Genomic DNA, 21,149 nt, shown 5'->3' with positions numbered 1-21,149 from the left:
TAAAAACATTCATCAGAGAGGAAGAAAAAAAAGGTATAGCAAATTCGATTGGACGCGCTTAGTGCGACTAATGCACATTAAAGCCATCAACACAAGTTACCACGAAGATGTGTCAATTTAATACAAATATAAAAGCGGGTTAAATCGTGAAATCCTCAACACATTTTATTGTGTTGTTAAGTTGAAGTATATATTTTATATAATTCAAAATATTTGCGTTTCATTTTTACACTCAGATTAAATTGGTGTACAATGAAACTGGCTTTTATGCACCTTTATCGAATTCAATTTGACTTTGTTCGAATATAGCCAATAAATTGTTTATAATTGACTTTAATATATATCAGTGTGCACTAGTGCGCCCAACCGAATTCCTTAACTAAGACAGAAAAGTCAAGGAACTGGAGGTATACGAGACGAGTAGAAAAAATAAGTGCATCTCCCGACGAGGGAACCACTGCTGCATTGCATCCAGTGGAAAAGGAGGCTGCGGTCAGCCGGAGGAATCGACAACGCGCAGTGGAGAAGGATTGCGTTGGCCGGACGACGGAGCCGACGCGACGCGACGGCGGCACCGACGAGATAATAACGGAGATCCACGTCACGCGCGTTCGCCAAAAGAATGAGCGCGGGAACGAATGTAACATCGTCGTCGTCGTCGTCGCAATGCAGCACGCGTTTCATTCCCGCGTGTGTGCGTGGGTGCATCAATACGCTTTCAAATTGGCGTGCAATCGGTACAGCCGGCTCTTCCGCCAGCCATTAATCGATGCATACGGACTACATTGAAGAGAGAAAGAAAGAGGTAACCAAATTGTGATGCACATTTTGTTGAATTTGTACACTGAAATAAATGCTCTGATGAGAGATTAAATGGAATTTTGATTCTCTCATCTCTTTTGCACGACATAATTTTAAGCTCGATTAAGTCACTACGCTGAGGAAAATGTTCTAATTAAACTAACAAAAGAACTCTTTCCAGGTAGCAAGCTGATGTTATTCGAATTGCTGATAACAAAAAAATGATAACTTCTAAAAATTCTATTCGGTTTCACGAAAATATTATTCTTGTTAACAGGGTATTCTAGTGTGATTACTCGTTTTTAAGGTAAATTTTGGGAAAAATTTAAATTTATTAAAACGGTTAAACCTACAGAGTTCACATTTACATTCATTCATATTTGGCATAACTTTTTAAATTTTTGTAAAGCTTTTTATTCTATATTATACAAGATATATGGATAGATCGCGCAGATGATGTCGCGAAAAATTGTTTTTATTGGGCACAGCAATTACCAGGACTCCTATTCTTGAAAAGTATCGCATACGTAAAACTAAGAAAATACTATATGTATATGGTATGTATATGTTACACTATAGTATTTCCTTAGTTTTTTTGTATGCGATACTTTTCGCGAATATGGGCCCTGACTTTGTCTGAAATAAAAATTTCTTTTTGTCTTATTTTTTATGATTGTCATCATTCGACCATTAAATAAATCATAGGAAGAAAAATTGATAAAATGACAGCGCTTAAAAGAAGATACTTCGACTTTTTACTAAAAAATATTTACTTCTGGCGACCTGAAAAAATAGTAATTTCAAAGATATCAAAAAGTTGGAGGGTCGAACGATAGCCTAAATATGTTTGCAAAAGCGGAAGCCGATCGACCCAGTAGTTTGCGAGAAAAATGTGTGTCCGATTTGAAAAATGTCGTTTAAAAAAAACGCGATAAATGTTTCTCATGCATTTACAAGATGAATAATGAGTAATTTCAGTATCCCGTTAGTTAACTACACAATATTTTCAAGACCTCTACAAGAATATAAAAATTACAAGAACATAAAAAAAAACTCGAAACATACTAGAATACCCCCTTAAGTTCTTTTGTTGCTTTAATTGGTACATTTTTCTCGACGTAGTGACTTAATTGAGCTTGAAATTATCCCACAAAAGAGATGAGAAAATGAAAAAATTCTGTTCAACCTCTTGTGTTGAAGAAATCTAATTTTATTTCTCCGTTATTAGGTAGTACGAATAAATTACGTTAAGGCTTACAGTTGTGCAATTTTAAATCTCAAATTTACGCCCCGCGTGATCGTACTGTGCGTAGAATATTGTCACAAACGAAGTTCTATCTTAAACTTTGGGATTAGAAAACAGATATCTTGTATATTTATCCCATATTTCCATCAAAGAAAAACAAACTTTATTTTCATGCTTTAGTTAAATAAATTCTCTTAGTCAAAGAATTTTGATTAAGGGCTAGCGGTTCCATCTTTCGGTAAATTTTACGCGTGTAGAATTTAAAAAAACCCTATAAAAGAATTTATTTCAAACTGCATACTATTTTCCATTACGGAAATATAAAATTTACATAATTATATTATACGCTAATAAGAAGAAATTTCTTCTCGCATTTTTCTTCACTTTCGCATGAAGTCGAACGCGGGCCCTGTAAAATTCCATCTGCTTGGTTCCCGTTCTACGTCCTCCTAACGTCGTCCCTGGTTCTCCAATCGTCGTCGTAAGCGCGGAACCGTCACGAAAATGAATTCGACGCGTCGGACGTATTTAATACACGCCGCTATTCGACATGTGTCCAGAAAAACAATTTTTTGCCGATGTTCTCTCTCATCGACAAAGGTCTCCGCTACGCGCGTATGTATGTACATACACATAATGTATCGTACATAATCGGTAGCGAGCGCGATGCCGATGATGTCGGGGTGGTGAGGAGCGCTGTTCAGCTCAGGAGTGAGGATATAAGCGCACGAGGATAAAAACGAAACGGATCGGTGGCACGCGCTGTGATTGGCCGCCGCCCCGGTGGCCGTAATTTACCCCGAAAATCGGCCCGAATTCCGGGAAACGATACCGAGGCCCCCCCGGCGCCCCGCGTCCCCCTCCGGGGTAACTCCCCTTTTACTTGTTACCACCGCCATATTTTGTTTACACCGCGCACACCGCGCCGCACACCGTCGGTCGATTGCCCGATCGCTCGCTCGCGCGGATTACAACGACAGGTTACAGCGCTGCCGCCGATCGAGTTGGACGGCAGCAGCGGCGAGGACGAGGACCAGGCCCCGGGACGAAGAGACAGAGATTCACCGGCGGGACCAGGACCAGGCCCCGTCTCGATATAACTCCGATAGATCCGAGACAGTGCCATCGTCATCGTGCAGGTCAGTTCGCGTCTCTTCGGGCGACAGTGATGTGAAGTGTTATATCAGACACGTATCCCCAATTTACGTCCTCTCCCCGTATCTAGGTACTGCATCCGCCAGGATGTACCCGGATACCTGCGTCTTCAGCTACCTTCAGCAACGTGCGCACCACTATCCATTTTATTCCGTTTTCGGAGTTTTTGCGTCTACCTCTCTAGGTGCTCGTTATAAGATACGCTCTTCGGTATTTCAAATCGACAGTTCCGCGCGACGAGGTGATGTTATTCCGAAGAGTCGCCAGCACTCCTCACAGTTTACACAGTTTGACCTAACCGGATAGTTTATATTTGATGATACACGGTGTGTCGCCGAGATATGTTCCAAATTAACGCAAAATTAACACGGGAATAAAGTATTTTGATGATTGGACGAAAAACGAAATGCCTTCTACATCACTACCTCCCACAACTGCACATGCACATTTTAATCGAGGGCATTGGCTTTGGCAAATAAAAAAGAACGCGGTATCCTCTCGACTTCTTGAAGCACGAGACTCCGGGAAGAAAACCGTAAATCGGGAATAACGATTGAACAGCATCCGTTTTTAATAACTGGCCGATTTTTCAAACTTGGGGATTCTGTCGATGCCTTCTTGCTTCCTCAATTTCAAAATTTGTGAAAAACAGAGCAATAATTTAATAATTTGTGTCGCGATAATAAATTATTGCGCATGCAATTAATAGTTTAATTGGAAACAATAATTTATCCAATGGTCGTCGAACTCGTCGAGCTGACTCTCTGTAGAGTATAAAATTACGTCTACGTGACTCCTCGTGATTGGTATTGCCTACGTGATGTTTATCTTTTTTTCACGTAGACTATGAACCATGCAGAAGCAAACAAGCCTGTTTCTTGTCCGGAATTATGAAGGAATTTCGGCGAATTTGCTGCATGCGGAGGAAAATGTTGAATATTTTATAAACAAATATGAGCTTTTAAATAATAATTCGACATTTCATTCGCGTTCTCCGAACTAGAGCTTTTCACTCTAGCAGGTAAGAATTATTGTGTATCCGGCATAAGATAATGTAAATTATGCGCTGAAAAGGCGGTTCACGCGCGCGATCTTGATTATCGGTAATTCACGTGATTGAAACCGTCGTGGCGTGCACGTGCTACACGGTGGATGACACCCACCGGTTTGCTGATCCCGCCACGTGATTGAATATTTCCGCGATCTATCGCAAATAACAAAGATCGCCTCCGAAATGAGAACCACATGGGAGTGGATTGAAACACGTGCTGGCGTTAAGTATACATATATTTAAACGTAGACAGAACGAAGAGAATTCGAAAATCTTCGTGTCCTTCAAGAGTCATTCCGCGTGATATTAACTCCAGACGGAATATGCGATAGTTTCATTGGAATGTGTATGCGTGTGTATGTCTATGTATTGTGTGTATTTGCTCTCTACTTTTACATCCCCAACAAAGATGTTATCTAATAATATCGTCTCGTTACCGATCGAGTGCTCGATTCTTTCAGAGGTACAAATAAGCGCGTAACAAATAAGCGATGCTAATTTCTGTTTTTCCATTTCCCGTCTTCGGCAGCGTCGCGACGTGGTGAGGCAGGCGGAGGTCGTGGCGGATACGTCGCTCGTCGAACGGCAGGATGAGGCCCGACGAGATGGTGGTGAACAACGGCGAACCACGGCGGGCGGCGGAAACGATGTCGGAGACGTCGGAGGGCACCGCGACCACCAGCGTATCCGGCAAATCCGGCTTCGAGAGTCGCGAGGAGCTGCGTGACCTCGCGGCCCTCTTGGGTATCAACGACCCTGAGGATCTGCATCAGGAACGCTTCCGCGTGGACCGTCGCAAGCTGGAGCAAATGCTTCTCGGTAAGTGACCGCGAGAGATCGATCCGCGACTGAACTTGCCGAAAGATTAACGAAATCGACAAACGCATCGATGCTGTATGTAGTAACGCGCATCAAGATATTCCAGTATTCAAAGAATTTTCAGCGGTAAATTTAATAAGGGGGATGAATTAACAAACAAGAAAGAAAGAATGTGAAGAGGAATGAAATCAAATAAAAAGGAAAGAAATTCTGCAGTACGTCATTTCTATTTATAATTCTATATTAGAAAAAGAGAGAGAGGGGAGGGGAGAGAGAGACGTTTTCGTATCGTATATTATATTGCCATGTCAATTTTATTATCGTTATTCAATAATAAAATATTTTTTTCAGACGTGATACTTAAGTAACGTTAAATTTTCATAAAAGTTTTTTGTTAGCAATTTTTATTATTATTAATTACGCTTTTATGGATCGAATCGTAATTAATACGTCAAGATGTCGGTTATTAAATTATAAACGTAAAACTGATTTCTTAATTAGATTATATTTATTTATAGACATTTTTTTATTCTATTTTTATAAACTACGCAGTAAAAATATTAGTTTAGTTTTAGTCACAAATTATTGAAATGATAAATCGATTTCATTTATGAAATAGTATACAACTATTATATTAATAGAAAGCAAACTGAATCGAATAAAGTCACAAAGAATTTAGCTGATTTAAATGGCAAGTGTATCAAGGACCAATCCAATCTATCGTGACGTGACAAAGTCTCCCATGACTGGCGTACTTTCTCCCCGGTTACCAATATCAGAGTAGGTGGTTATCAAAGAGAATCAAGATATTAACGGTCAGGGAACTAACGGTCGAATACAACAACTCGTTTCTAAATTATCAACTATTTAAAATGATATAAAATTATTTCATGAGCAATGAAATTTTACCTTTCGGACAAGTTTATGAATTTGGCGCATGTATTTAGTTACTTTAATTCAGCGTTAAATGCCACTAATTTTGTTCCGACCTTCAGTTTTCTATGAAAATCACTGTTATTTCGCGCCATCATCGCCATCGTATTCAGCGTTAAATCACGCGTCAAGAATGACAATAACTTCTCGCTGTTATGTATTTCGCGTTTAATCCCCTCCCATTCTCTCTCTCTCACTCTCTCTCTGTCTCTCAATATAGATACACTAAGCACTCCGGTGTCCTTTATCGCTTTTCATTGCTTCTGGAGTGTCTATAACTCGAGGAGCGAAACAAGTCACCGCAGTGTCTACTTTCGCTTTCTCATAGAACGTAGACTTGATTCCTTTTCGTTGTCTTTCCGCAACGGCGAAAGCATTCGCGGTTTGCGAAAAATTTTCCGATCAAATGAGCCGAACAATAATATATTCTCACTATTTTTTGAAAACGAAGAAATATTAATGCCATTGGTTTTTGATAAAGAAAAGATCAAATTTAAGATTGAAAATGCATTATTGCTAGTACAGCTAGTGGTATTCTAATGAATACAAAAAATAAAAAAAAAATACGAAAAATTACAGTATCTTTTGAACATTTTTTGCGTTATTTGAGAACTTTAAACCGTAACTTATTTTTAACGTTAATTTTTTTGACTCGAATGTCAAGTCTACTAACACGATTACATTGATCGAGGAAATATAGTAGCAGTTTCTTGCTCGTTTTGCTGTTGCTATTTGCATTCGCGAATGGTATACCTGGAACTAGAATTTAAATAGACAGCTTGTTTGTAAACGATATTATATAGCAGCTGTCAAGCCCCACTGTTTTTCGCGTCTTGTAACATCGTTCAACCGATCACGATGTAAAGGCGTATAAATCTATTTTGCTTAGAAAATATGCTTAGAAAATATGTATTTATATTTATTTTATACTGATATGCGGAACGGAAGTACGCAATTATGTAGATTAATTTAACTTATCGCAAAATCAAAAGAATTACATCATATACACATATATACAGGGTGGCTGGTAAGTTTTGACAAAGCGCTCGTATAGATAGAGCGGACTAAACTGAGTCGAAAAGTCCTATACCATTTTGCAATTTTCGTAACAGTTAACAAAATATTAATTATTAAAAATTGCCAATATTAATCTTTAATAATTTTTTTCTCAAATACTATACCACCAACCAACCAACTTTACAGAAAAATTGCTAGAGACAAAAATTGTTTATTTTCTTTTCATAGAACTCTGAGAATTTTTTCAGAATTTTTTATCAACTTTTTAGTACTGCATTTTCTTATTGACAACTATTTTTACCTATTTAATTATTTTAACATGAGAAAATATGGTACTAAAAAATTCTAAAAAAATTCTCAGAACTTTATAAAAAGAAACTAAACAATTTTTATCTCTTGCTGCTTTTCTGTAAAGTTGACAGTATTCGAGTAAAAAATTATTGAAAACCACTATTCAGCGATTTTTAGTAATTAATTTCTTGTTAATTATTGCGAAAATTGCAAAATGGTATAGGACTTTTCGAATCAGTTTAGTCCGCTCTATTTACACACGAGCGCTTTGTCAAAACTTAGCGAACACCTTGTATATGAAGATATAATAAAATTAAGATAAATAAAGACAAATAAAAGGCAGGAAGAGAGATAATCGCCATGCTTAGAAAACCTTTCAATGTTTTAATTTTATCTTTGCATTTGCAGGTGATGTCAAACCAGCGGATACTTTCTTCCACAATGTGAGTTTTAAAAAAATTCTTTTTATTCTATAAATTTAAATTTAATTATAAATTATAAATACACTGCGAAAAAACCAAGTGAGATATTTGTAAGATTAATTATTTTATTTCATATCTTTAAAAATTAATTATATAAATTTTCGATCCTTTTTTAATTTTTAATTTAAATAACAATTTTTTTATACAGTATAATTTTTTTAATATAAGGAAACAAACGAAAATAAAGATTGCTTCAACAAAAAAGATTTAGGAATAATATATAATTAATAAAAATAGAATAATTAAATAATTTCAATTATTATATAATGAACAAATATATAGATTGAAGCTCGAAAGAATCTATCAGTGAAAAAAACCCATCAGCCTACGTCAGTTGTTCGGATGCATAGAAAATTCTTTATTTTTCGTGTGAATGTAATAAAATGTAATTTTGCATTTGGACAAAAAAGGACGAACTAAATCATCAACTTGGAATTTGCGTTATTTATGTAATTTCTATTTATATTTTATATTGATAAGGATCTGAATTGAAGGGTTGAAACGTAATATTTTATTCGTTTTGTTACATTCACACAAAAAATGAAGAATTTTCTGTATCCGAATAGCTGATGTAGACTCTGATGGGCTTTTTTACATTTTTCACTATTATATAATGCCAATTAATATTATATATGATATATATTCAACAATATCCTTAATATATTGAAATATCATCGAGGAATATTAATATCTCGTTTGTGTTTACTTGTTTATAAATCGCAGTAAAAGTGACGTCTCATCGTGAAGATTTTATTGATCGATTAGTGAAAACTTTCTATCCAACGATTGCTGACAAGCGACACGTAAGATAGATCGTGATATTTCATGATGCAACTCCTTTCTCTCGACCACAAAAGATTTTTCTTTCTTGTGCAAGATCAGTAAAAGTTCCTTGCTGACTTATTTGAATCTCGTTAAAATTCGATAAAACAATATTGTAAAAAGAATCAGTTTTATAAAGATTTATTTTAATAATTAATTTTATTTATAAATACTAAATTTTTTTGGGTATATCAGAATGCGAATTTCTTAAGATTTCTTCACATTTTTGTATAATTATAAATATTTACAAATTAGGAAAATTTAATTGTTAAAATAAGTCTTTATCAAACTGATTCCTTTATAACGTTTCATCGAATTTAATAAAACGGTGTTTAGAAAATTATTCCATACAATTAGTTATTTATATTAAAGTTAACTCGCTATAAATTACTGTACTATAAATTACGTAATAAGCAAATGCTTTAAAAACGAAAATATTATTTTCTAGTATTACATAAAGGCGCAAGAAAATACTATATATAGAATATATAGTATATTATTCGTCTGCGCGCGCGCAAGTGTGTGTAGATATATGTGTATGTACGTGTATTATATATAATATAAAAGAAAATGTTTCAAGGGAAATGAAACCTTTAAAAAGGTTTAAAAAACCAATTTTATATTGCTACCGATACACACATCTACTTGCATAGAATTTCTGTAGCTTTCACTTTGTAGGAAGGATGTCTTTGTAGGAAGGAAATGTACAAACATACAATTATGACAAGCGAGCTTCTTCATTTAATTGCCATAATAACCATTTTCGACACAAAGTCAGATTTTATCAAACCGGCCGGCTACCAGACAACAAAATTAAATTTCTCCTTTTTTTCATGCTATGTTTACACGAGAGGACAGCTAATTTTTCTGGTAAAATAAGAAAATATGGGAGATATAAAATAAATAAATGTATACATACAGATATATAAGGTAATATGAGTCGCAATATGCAAATGTCTGTATAGTATACTTTAGTGCAATATCTATAATATAAATTATAAAATTTATAAGATAAATTCATGGATTTGTTTTCGTGATATGTCGATGGGAAATAAAGAAAAGTCTGATTAATTTGGCCGACTTCGGTGATCGCGTTTAGAGGATTGCCGACGTAGACGAGTAATTTCCTTGTCGAGGCAACGCCGTACTGACCTTGTGATTATACGAAAGCAAAAGAGTTTATTTTTAAGTATTTTCACCTCCTGCACCGCAACCTCTTCCCTCTCCACGTGATAACTCACATTACGTCGAGTGAACTGCGACTGTTCGCGCAATATGATTTCTACATTGATAACGCCGACGATACATGAGCTTCTTCCCTGTCTTCCGAGATTTCGCCAACTCAATCGTTGGATGCAATTTTATACAGGATTTTTCATAATCGAAACTTTATTTAATTTTATATGATTTTTTTTTATCCGTTTGATCTCTTCAATTTATCTATTTTTTTCGCGTAATTTTATTAGGCGAGGATTTTATGTGAATATAATATAAGTAATAAAAGATACGAAAAATATCTTATAAAATATGTATAAAAAAACCATTAAGTAATACATTGCTGGGAGAAAAAACTTTACAGATGAAATTAGTTTCTATGAAATCAAAATCGATGGAGGGACTGAATCTCTTGATATTTCAAATTAAAATACAACAATCATCGAAATCGGTAGCTGCTTATACGCGTGTTTGTTTGTGAAAGAATCAGTAGCGAACGATTTCTCGAATGCGCTGACGACGACGACGACAGCGACTAAAAAATCTGGATTACAGCGTGGAGAAATCCGAACTAGCGCGTTAAAGAAACTCGTTCTTTCCTTCGTCTTCCTCCTCGTCATAATAACGTAACTCGAAATTACAATCGTAGAGCTAAATGAGCTCGCAGCAGGAAGCTTACGATTCGGACGTAACACTGCATACTTTCTCCGTCTTCTCTCTCCGTCTCGTTTGCTCGCCCGACAACTCGACAGAGAAAACCGATCGACTAGTTTACCGTCGTGGGGATCGCGATTCTCGCAGCGATGAGAGGATAATTGAGGAAACGCGTAATCGGATAATACTATGAATAGGGGGAAAACATCGAGCGACGATCACGTGCTTGTCTCTCATTAAATTCGGTTCAAATTGAAATCAAATTTGGGAGAAGAGAATTCTTATGCAATAATCTAATCGCAATTATGTAAATGTCTAATATAACTTTGACGACTGCAAGATTAATTGGTATTTAGTATTACGATACTTTATATAATTCTCTAAAAAAATAATTTTTTTATTTTTCTGTATTTTACAAACGTACAAATTTGACTTTATCAATGATTCAATAATTCGCAAACAATTCTGCAGAAGAATGCTTTTTCGTATTAATTTCTCCGGAAATTTATTTTAATAATTAAACAGTTGGAAAAATTTCGCCTAATTTCGGGGAAATTAGACAGATGAATGGGAGGTGAGTGTACATACGTGTGTGTGTGTGTGTGTGAATTAAAGAGATGAATTAAAACGTCGCCGGAAGACCGCGCCGATAACGCCCGTGGGACCTCCAAGAGCCGTTCATCAAGCAAGTTCGAAGGCAACATGCTTATCCTTATCGCCTTTGCACGACGTTGCGTAAATGAGGAGGGGAGCCCTGGAAACACACCGGTCGATTATTTATAGAGTGGCTTTAACGGCATTCTCCCCGCTGTTCCCTCATCATGCTTTTAAGCAATTCCATGGCGCGATATACCCGGTGTTATCGCCAATGTACATGACAAATTTCGAACTCATGCTAGCATGACACACTTCAAATTGAGAGAAAGAGAGACCAATGTATTTATTAAATTTGATGAATACATCGGTCTCTCTCTCTCTCTCTCTCTCTCTCTCTCTCCCCTCTCTCTTTCTTTTTGTCTTTTCCTCTTGATGACGATATCGCTACGTTAATTATAGCGCCACGATGTAATCCTTGACCGCTGTCGGCTCTCCGATGCTGATAACAACGAATGAGATATCGCGCATTGCTAGTCGATGCTTCATTAATTAATATCCGCGTGCGTACTGCCACTTCGGTGATGCATATTGATTTTGCAGATAGCTCGGAACTTTTAAATTAGCATGAATAATGCAGTTGCTGAGATAGGATTTTCGTCACTTCTTTCGTTAATTCTCCGATATGACTATTTTTAATTCAAATCTTCTATTTCAAATATGGGAGATATTTAAAAAGAATTAAAAATCTTCATTATCTTATGAAATACTCTGGTTATCTTACTGAATTAAATTACGATAATCAGTCAACGGTTATCTTTTGGCATATGGTATGTACTTATTAATACGTTATAAGTTTAATTTGAGATATCAGTTTTGCTCGACAATAATAAATATATATATATGTATATATATGTGTGTATATATAGATTTATATGTATTTATATTTATACATGCATAGTTATATTTGTACGTAGAAAGAAAGAAAAAGTAAAGGAAAATTCCATAATTTCAATATATGTACAATACACACCCAATATACACGCCTCAAATTGCACATTTAAACACTTTATATTAATTTGCTATAATTTCTTATAATTGATAACGATTCTTTCGTTTTATTTAAAACCTGATTAGTTGCAAAAGAGGAGCTTCTTTTACGAACGTTTTAATTTTCACGATCACATTTTTCTTTGCGGTCATCTTTTAATCTACCCAAAGAAATATAATATCTCGTATTATGTAAATATTATTCCGTTTCTGGTACGAGACGCAGCTGTGTCACGTTTTAGAAATATGACGTTTTAATTTATTCTTCAAGAAGTTTGCAATTGCTTCTTCGACATCGTTCGCTCGTAATTAGAAATATTTATGGCGCCTCCGTATTATGCTTTCATTACTAACTAGTTATTTTATAAGTATTACCTTATTTTCTTTATATTTTGCTGATTTATTTATCCATTTCATATAGCTTATTTCTTCAAGTCATAATAATTCAAGCGAATAATATGTTCTATTTTCACGAAGTTTATCTATTCCATATAATCTAAGTTGAATCTAGCATATGCGTTCGTGTACGTGGACGAACATATACATTGCATAATGCATGATCTTCGCTCGAACAGACTGCGAGACACATCCGCTGCTGATTCGTCAAACTAGATTTGCGATTCGGTGAAGTTACATGTATTATCTGCCGCGACATACGCGATCGAAGTGATTCGGAATGACAATAAAGCGTGGAGTGATAACGGGCAACGTGTATGATAAAAAAGAGCTTCCGGTATTTTAATCCTCAGATTAATATTAATCGTAACTGGGCTACATACCAAGATTTCAATTAATTACTACTTACATTTCTATTAATTCGGAATTTGTAATTCCCTTTGAATTGTAATTCTATATCTAATGTCAAAAAGGAGATCTTGAACGTAAGTGGAAAAAATTTTAGAGTTCTCAAATTTGTATTAGAGAGAGAGAGAGAGAGAGAGAGAGCAGTGTATATATTTAAATGCAATGCACTATCTCGTTTTATAATAAGACACTTTATTGCACAAGTAAATATGTGTGTGTTATAACATTAATCTCCGGAATTTTTTTAAGAATAATCGAATCGGTGAAAGTTTGTTGTCGAGCTTTTTACGCAGCTTTTTGCAAGTTTTTTTTTCATTGTGATATGTGATAACTGTGATAAGTCAGCATTTTGCACAGCAAAATAACATATTGTATATATCGCCGATGGATTTAATCCTTATCAATGAAGTAGTATCACTAACTTCTCTTCAAATTGTTCATTATAAATGTAAATCAAGTAATATTCTCAAGTATTGTTATTTAATTTCGATCGGTTAATATAATAGGAAATGTTGCAGAATTAAAAATGAAAAATGGAAAAAGATGAATCCGCAAAGTTTTAGTTTAATTTTGCAAAACGAAATAAATTAGATTAAGGCTATGATTCACTTGATACTACGAATGCAGACGAATGCCATTTTTTATTGGCCAATTAGTAAAATTCTTTCTACCGATTGGTCAAAAACTTTGAAGCATTAATAGCGTCAAGTGGTTCACACCCTAAAATTATGTCATTCAACATTCGTTAAAAGATGACTAATATGTCTAAAAATAAAAATTGAAAAATTATTAAGTATGTCACAATATTTCAAACGTTCGCAATTTTCTTTGTCAACTTGTTGCGCAATCGATACATGCGATTAAAAGTATTTTCATATCGAGTTGGCCCTCACACATATTTATCTGGTTCCTATAATCAGTAACTCGTGCATGTTGAAGATAAAGACCCGCATGTCTTCACGATAACTTCGTTTGTTGCTCGATACACGGTTTTTTCGATCTTGCCAAGTTTATTGAAAGAATACGTACTCGTACAGTTTCACTAGCTGTATTATTCTGCTTATTTTATTTTCTGTAAATCAAAACATTCATGTAACGTACACAATGTAGATATAACAGCGACAAATAAATAATATACGCGCATTTTTAACAGAACTATTTTTTCAATATAAATTTAAAATTAAGAAATTATCCTTTTGTAAAAGTTTTAATAAATAAAACAAAAAATGATAGTAAAGAAAAAGATTAAAATGAGAGATTAAATTATTTTATAATTTCATGAAATCTTCATAATTGTAAGAGTTATATATTACATTCTTTTTTTGAAAACATAGTTAGCTTTTACGTAACAAATTTTAATTTTGCTCTTTTAAATTTAATGTTTAATAATGTCTAAAATATTCAGCTATTCTTGTAATTTCGGTATATTCAGCTTTTCAAATATTTAATTTGAAAAGTGTAATAAATCACAAAAAAAATATAGCATTTATATTCTATTGAAATTGACGGCAGATGGTGAGTGAAAGTATAGACAATAAAGACATGTACCGGAACAAGATACATAATGGAAAAGATCTTTCTATAGAAAAGAATTTATGAAGAATTACTGTGTATTTTGATAGATGTAAGTGACAGACTTCAAGTGGACCTTTTAATAGATTGACCCAGGTATACAAACCTTTTTTTTTATATGCTTACTTTAAGAACTAAAGAGAAAATTTTCACAATTCTTTCTAACTAAAAGAAATGTCCTTGAAGGTATATCAGATAGATTAACTAAAATTGGAGAAAAGGTTTTTATTATATTTTGCAAAGATTTTCTCTCATAAAAATATAAATTGAAAATACGCTCTTGAAATGCCGCGCCGTCTATTCTGAAAAAGTTTTTCCGAGTTATAAATTATAACAGGAATTCTGGAACCTCTTAATTCATTCAGAAATTAACAATAAATATAAAAACTTTTGAAATCGAATTATTTACGTGACAGAATAATAAATCTCAGAAAAAAAAGAAAGTTTTAAGGAGATTATAAGGCAAATGCGATATGCAAAGAATGATTTGAAAAAATTACAGATTATTTTAAATTGCATTTACAAGTAATATAAAAAAATTAGAGACAATTGACCATCTGGATCAAAAGTTATTTTAATAAAAAGTAATATTTCTTAAAATTGTACTCTAGTAGAAATATATGAAAATGTATTATAAAATAATGATAAAAACTTAATTTTTTTATATAAGTATTTTATCAATTCAAAAATATTTATGTAAAGTTATATTGAGATGCAGACATTAATTGTTCAATAAATAAACAAAATATTTATTTGTTATAAATTAATTGGTGAATCTCAATGAAACTTTGCATAAGTCATTTTTAATACTTAAAATATTTATATAAAAAAATTTTTGTTATTATTTTTTAAATTTTTGTTTATAATAATAAAACTAATATCAAATAAAATAAATAATCTATAAAAATGTGTTGTTCAATAAAAAATGTTATAAACACTACTTTCACATATATGTAGTTTGTTTAAAGCGTAAATATTAATATATGTGTTTTATGCCCTTACAACCTCCGTTATTACAATATTCCAGAATCCATCACATTGACATTTTTCTAATACATAGATGGTATAAATATACACTTTAGATTAATGCATTTTTACCATTATTTGAGTAAATTTAGAAACATTTCTTTCTCCAGAAAACTTGACAAATCTTTAGAAAAATCTTCCTGCAACAAATGTTTTCAAAAAATCAAAATGTGACGCAAATTTCTCTTTCTTTTCTTAGAATATCTTTTTTCCTTGTTTATTTTCTGTTTGTATCTATTTCATTGGAAATTGATTTTTAATTACATTGGTCGATACCATTTTGACCTTAAAGTAAATAAAGTTGTTTTTAGTAGATTTCGATGCGCTGATTACGAATCTGGTCCCGAAAATGTCGTATCACGTCAAGTTTTTAAGATATTTTAACCTAAAGTAAAAATAAAGTTTTTGACCACTTTCAACCGCGTGGACGCTAAAAAAAATTAGACATTTTCTAAGTCGTTGAAAGTGACTAGAAACTTTATTTTTTAAATCTTTACGTTAGAATATTTCAAAAATTTGACATGATACGACATTTTTGCGACCAGATTCTTAATCAATGCATCAAAATTTATTAGAAACAATTTCGTTTATTTTGCTTTAAGACCAAAAGAAGATTGAATTTTTATCGACTAGTGTTATCATTAAGCCATCACCAAAGTAATGACAGTTTTTTCACAATAATACCATATATTTTCTTTTAACAACAAATTAAGTTTGTAATAAATTTTTAGAAAAAAACAACAGATAATCTTGTGTAAGTGACAGATATTAATTCCTATAATTAGCTTTAATTTACAATTACCTGGTCATTGTGAATAAATATTTCTACTTTGAGAATGAACCGTCTATATATCAAAGTCAAAGCTGTCCAAACTGTATAAGTTTCTTTGAAGATTTACTAAAAACTGTTAACCATAATAAGATAAAGAAGCGCTGTAATTGTCTAGAAACGGTACTACAATTTAAAGCAAAGAATATGACGAATTATAATAAATTTTACTAAGGAAAAAATTGTAAATTTTCAAGAATGGATTCTTTTGCTTTCTAATGGTCAAAGGAAAGCATATTTAATGGTCAAAGGAAAAATTCTCAATTGTTTTGATAATAGCTTAAGATTTGTTGTTGTTCACGTCGCTTTAACATGTTTCTACACTGTAAAATGTTAATGTTAATTTAAAGACGTATAATGGACTTTCTGAGCATGCAAATTAAAATTAACATTTAATATTTTATTTTTTTACAGTGATACTATTTACTCATTCTAACAAGCGCATTGGAGTGAGTAAGTGCTATGGTAGGAGCATGTTGGAGCATATTTAAACATACAAACATACAAAACTTAAATGATAAAAAAATTTATGACAAAATGAACAAAGACGAAAAAAGATCTTGCTACTATAAACAAAAAAAAAAGAAATTTTGATTTCACATTTCTTAAAATATTTGTTACAAGAAAATGTTATGAAAAGAAAATGTTATAGAAAAAGAAGTAAGCTTTATATTCAGAAAATCACTGTTCATCGTTTTTATGAGTTTCAACGAGCGATAATTTATCTTATCTCCCAAGTTCCTTTAATTTATAGGGGTAGGATTTTTAAGAATTTATGGTAGTGTGCAGAAGTTTATGGAGTTGTAGATGTCAAACATTCAATGTTGAGTGCTGAGATATCTATGTACAACTTTGTGCTATTACCGCTGCATTGTAATTGCAATTGTTGTTATCACTGTCGTTGCTATAAACATTGCAGCAAAAACTGCTTTTATATCGCATGTAAATACGATAACATGAAAGAGTGATTATGTTTTGTGTGCATATACTTACAATGGAGTGCAAAAAGTACACGAGAGATATCTTTTTTTAATTAAAAAAAAAAAAACTTATTTTTTATTACTTTTAGAAAATGAAATAACAATAAATAATTAACAATTTGTTAACAAATAATTTAATAATCTCAATAAAATAATTTAATCGGAAATAATAATCGAAAATAAAAAATTGTATTATTTAGATGTATAAAAAATATTCGTACAATTCGAAAATTTTCGTTTCTAAGATTCACAAATACGATTATTTTTGTGAAGCTTTTTTGTTTAGGTACATTAGAACAGAACGTTATTATATATGACGAAGAAGTAATTAATATTTATTTTCTAGATAAAAATTAAAAAAAAAATGTCCCCCCTTATACGAAATTTCGGATCAATCAGTTAGTTGCTCAGCAAGAGTTGTCATCCAATCAGCTTCCTTTCGGCTTCTAGAGAAACGCCCTTTAAGAACCCCGAACAATGCAACCCCCGAAAAACGAACCGCTATCTGTGTCTAGCCTTTTGACCAACCTATATAGTAATTCTCAGTTTAGTATCGCAAGTGTTCTAGTCAAGACAAGTAGCTAGTCGTTAGAGCAAGTCGGAGTAGCTTCTAGTCTTTTCCACTCATACTCGTGGTATAGAAAGTACGTAGTGCAAATTATAGTTAACAAGTCAGGGCATTTCATATTTCTTCGCAATTATAACGGAAATATGTTATGCTAACTGTGTTGTAATTAAAAGTGTTGACCTTTTTTCGTAACGATAGATAGGCCTAATATATGAGCCGGTAATTGCGGATATTTGTGCTGATATAGTATCTACAGTGTCTATTTGTATTACAACATTATATCTCAGAACTTATACTGTGAGTGAAGAGAATTCGAGGAAAAATTAGAATTTTTCGACGTACCTGTTTACACTTTTCCAAAGAAAGCGAGGAGATTTTTCATTTCGCAGACACGGATCTGGTAAGTTAGATATTTAAATTTTAATATTTAATATCTAATAATTTAGGATAAATAAAAAATATACAAGCACTTCGGACGCGCGCAGATTCACATTATTGTTACATAAAAGTTTAAAGGTTGTCGTGTATCATTAAAACGCGCATGTCACACGTGTGTCTCAACAGAATAAGATGATCATACGATCCACTATAACATATGTTATTCTAGATTAATCGGGAGATTTTATTTGATAGTCGAAAAATGTGTTTAGAACGCGACCATATAAATTTGTGTCATGTCAAATAAAAAAGTTGCAATATTCATATCGATAAGTTTAAAAAAAAAAATCGAATTTCCTAAAAATTGCGTAGATTCTTGTTTATAACTTTGAAGTACTTGAAACTCATCGAAGCTACATGTTCGCTTGAAAATATATGTTCGAATATTCGATTCTTCTTTAATATTCTTGAATATTCGATTCTTCTATTCTAAGCGATCCTCAGTCTTATCGGGGAAAAAAAAAAAAAAAAAAAAAAAAAATTCGAAACAATAGGAAGATTTGAGATGCCTAGTTTCAGACCGAAACTGTGTATTCTTTAATCGTCTTACGATTAGTCTTAATTTGTCTTTGTAAAGCAACGGAGGCTCGCAAAGCTTCCAGGTGAGGAAGTGAAGAAAGGGGATTCGCAGAGGCAGAGTCGCGATGACGAGAGGCCAACATGGTGCGCAGTGAAGTGAAGTCGCGACTGGCGGGAGTTGGAGAACGTAGTGGGAGGTGATTCGACCGGACCGACCCGTTATATTATCTCGCGTTAGTCAGTTAGTCAGTTTCCTTTCGTGCCAGTGATCCCGCGGTGATCTTATGATTCGACGACAAGAATTTTGCCGTAAAAAAAAATCCTGGCTCGAAACTCTATGTGTTTTGCGGATAGAACCCGGTTGTAAACAAGTTCGAAAGGGGAACATTTGAAAAACAAATTAAAACCGTAGTATTTTTTAAGTGATCCACTATAGTATATCGCACAACGAAATGAAGTAGAGTCAGTAGAGTGTCGCCTGATAAATGTAATCAGAGCTAGGAATCGTGATCGATCGATCGATGGTTTTCGACGCAAAGTAGTTAAAAGGCAGTTCGAATTCTCGCGTTGTCGGAGATCGCCGAAGATCTTTGACGAGGTCGATCGTGAGGTCGACAAACTCACGGAGACAATTACTTACGTCGCGAGGTGGAAAGATCAGTTAATTAGCAACCGCATGATCTTCCGGGATGTTTTACTGCGATCAGCGGTGGCTGGAGTGAAAGTAAATCCGGCGACTCGATTCACCCGCAGTGCAATTAGCGCTTCAGTGCCTATAAGAATCCAGCCAAGTGACCCGTTATCGTTATCGTGAAAGTTATCGTGATCCATTCACCTCCCACTCTCGAAGTCGCTCTGTATTGCATAGAGTTTTTAATAAGTGATAACTGTGAAACGCGTTCTTGTCTTGTAGAAATTTACTCTTTGACTATTACTTTTTACTGTCTTTCTTTTCGTTTTGACTGCGAGGATCGAAGACCTTTTCGCAACTGAACATCGACAATTGAGAGATTATACTAATATTCAACGAAAATGACCGTGGTAATAATAAATATCGTAATTCCGAATTAGAATTCTTAGTAGCTCACATTGTGTTCGCTCAATTTTAAATTTTTTCTTTCATATGAAGATTGCATGCAATATTCTTTCAGAAAAATAACTGCATTTGACGCTTCTTGTGATTGGAATATTTATGATCTAGAGAATTAATAATATTAAATTCTAATTGATAAATACACACACTAGATTTTAATTATTCTAGTTTAATAATTAAGTTTTGAAGAACAAATGATAAAATTATTCTGAGTTTTATTTAATCTAATTCATAGTTTAAGACAGTCAAGTTTCTCTTCGAAGCTAGAAGTTACGTGAGGAAGACTGCATCTAAAAATAGTTATCTTTTGTCTAAACTTAGAAATTACATGCGGACAGTTAATAACTCGGAGAGGTGAAGATTCGAATTAAAAATAGAAACTGCATGCAAAAAATTACTTTTACTTGTGATGCTCTTTCATATATTACACAAAATCTTCGATTTAATTTTAGAACAAATTTCATTTCAACTAAAATTGGATCATTATTATTGTAACCTTTTTAAAATTCTAATAATGCGAATAATAGTTAAATATTATGCAGGTGAGATTGCAGTTGAAAAGATCTCTTAATATTAAGAAAAAAGAATTATTTCGTAATCTTAATTATGTAAAAGTTAATTAATAAATCCATTTAGATTTTCTATAAATTCTAAATGTTCACTGCAAATTAATGCCATCGATTAAAGAATAAATTAATTAATAGATTAAAAAATATACTAATAATTTTTTTTTGTTTTATCTAACGCAAGTTATATTTATGATTATTTCTTCATGATAAACGCACAGTCAAAGATAGATATATTTATCCTGGGTATGTAAAAAATTAAATATTCGAAAAATTATATAAAAAATACGACAACTAGGAAATTGATAAAATCTTAGAATGATAAGGATTGTGTTCCAGAAAGTGAATAACAGTAAATGTATAACTTTGATAAGCAAAAGCTACGTGTCGAGGAGATTAAATATTCGCGAAGGTTACGAAAGCGAGATAATCTGAAAAATTGATAAGAAGTTTTAAACAATGAGTCGAATCATCGGACAAATGTTGTACAGAAAATGAATCTCTAATTTTAAAAAAGTATTAAAGACATCATATCGCTCATTATATAATTAACAAATAATTTACTTCTGGAAGTTTATGTACAAGTTCAGTAATTGTCTATAATTGCAAAAAAAAAAAAATGAA

The 21,149-nt window shown here is 33.0% G+C and overlaps 1 protein-coding gene across 3 annotated transcripts in view; it reads left to right on the top strand.

The window, feature by feature from the left end:
- The first annotated feature begins 3,038 nt into the window (after nt 1-3,038).
- Nucleotides 3,039-21,149, top strand: part of LOC108746257 (protein bicaudal C homolog 1-B) — a 36,426-nt gene continuing 18,315 nt past the window's right edge. For 2 of the 3 annotated variants that reach the window (XM_018482905.1, XM_018482904.1), the window contains exons 1-3: nt 3,039-3,186; nt 4,783-5,072; nt 7,722-7,756. In XM_018482905.1, the coding sequence (XP_018338407.1) occupies nt 4,844-5,072; nt 7,722-7,756 (264 nt within the window). In that variant the 5' untranslated portion in view covers nt 3,039-3,186; nt 4,783-4,843. Of the gene's footprint in view, nt 3,187-4,782; nt 5,073-7,721; nt 7,757-19,121; nt 19,908-21,149 lie in introns of those variants that run through there. The other variant, XM_018482907.1, reaches the window with a different exon arrangement.

This window comes from Trachymyrmex septentrionalis, unplaced genomic scaffold (assembly GCF_001594115.1).
Source record: "Trachymyrmex septentrionalis isolate Tsep2-gDNA-1 unplaced genomic scaffold, Tsep1.0 scaffold161, whole genome shotgun sequence".
NCBI classification, from domain to species: domain Eukaryota; kingdom Metazoa; phylum Arthropoda; class Insecta; order Hymenoptera; family Formicidae; genus Trachymyrmex; species Trachymyrmex septentrionalis.
Note: the sequence above shows the minus strand (reverse complement) of the source record. Positions and strands in the feature narration are given on the sequence as shown.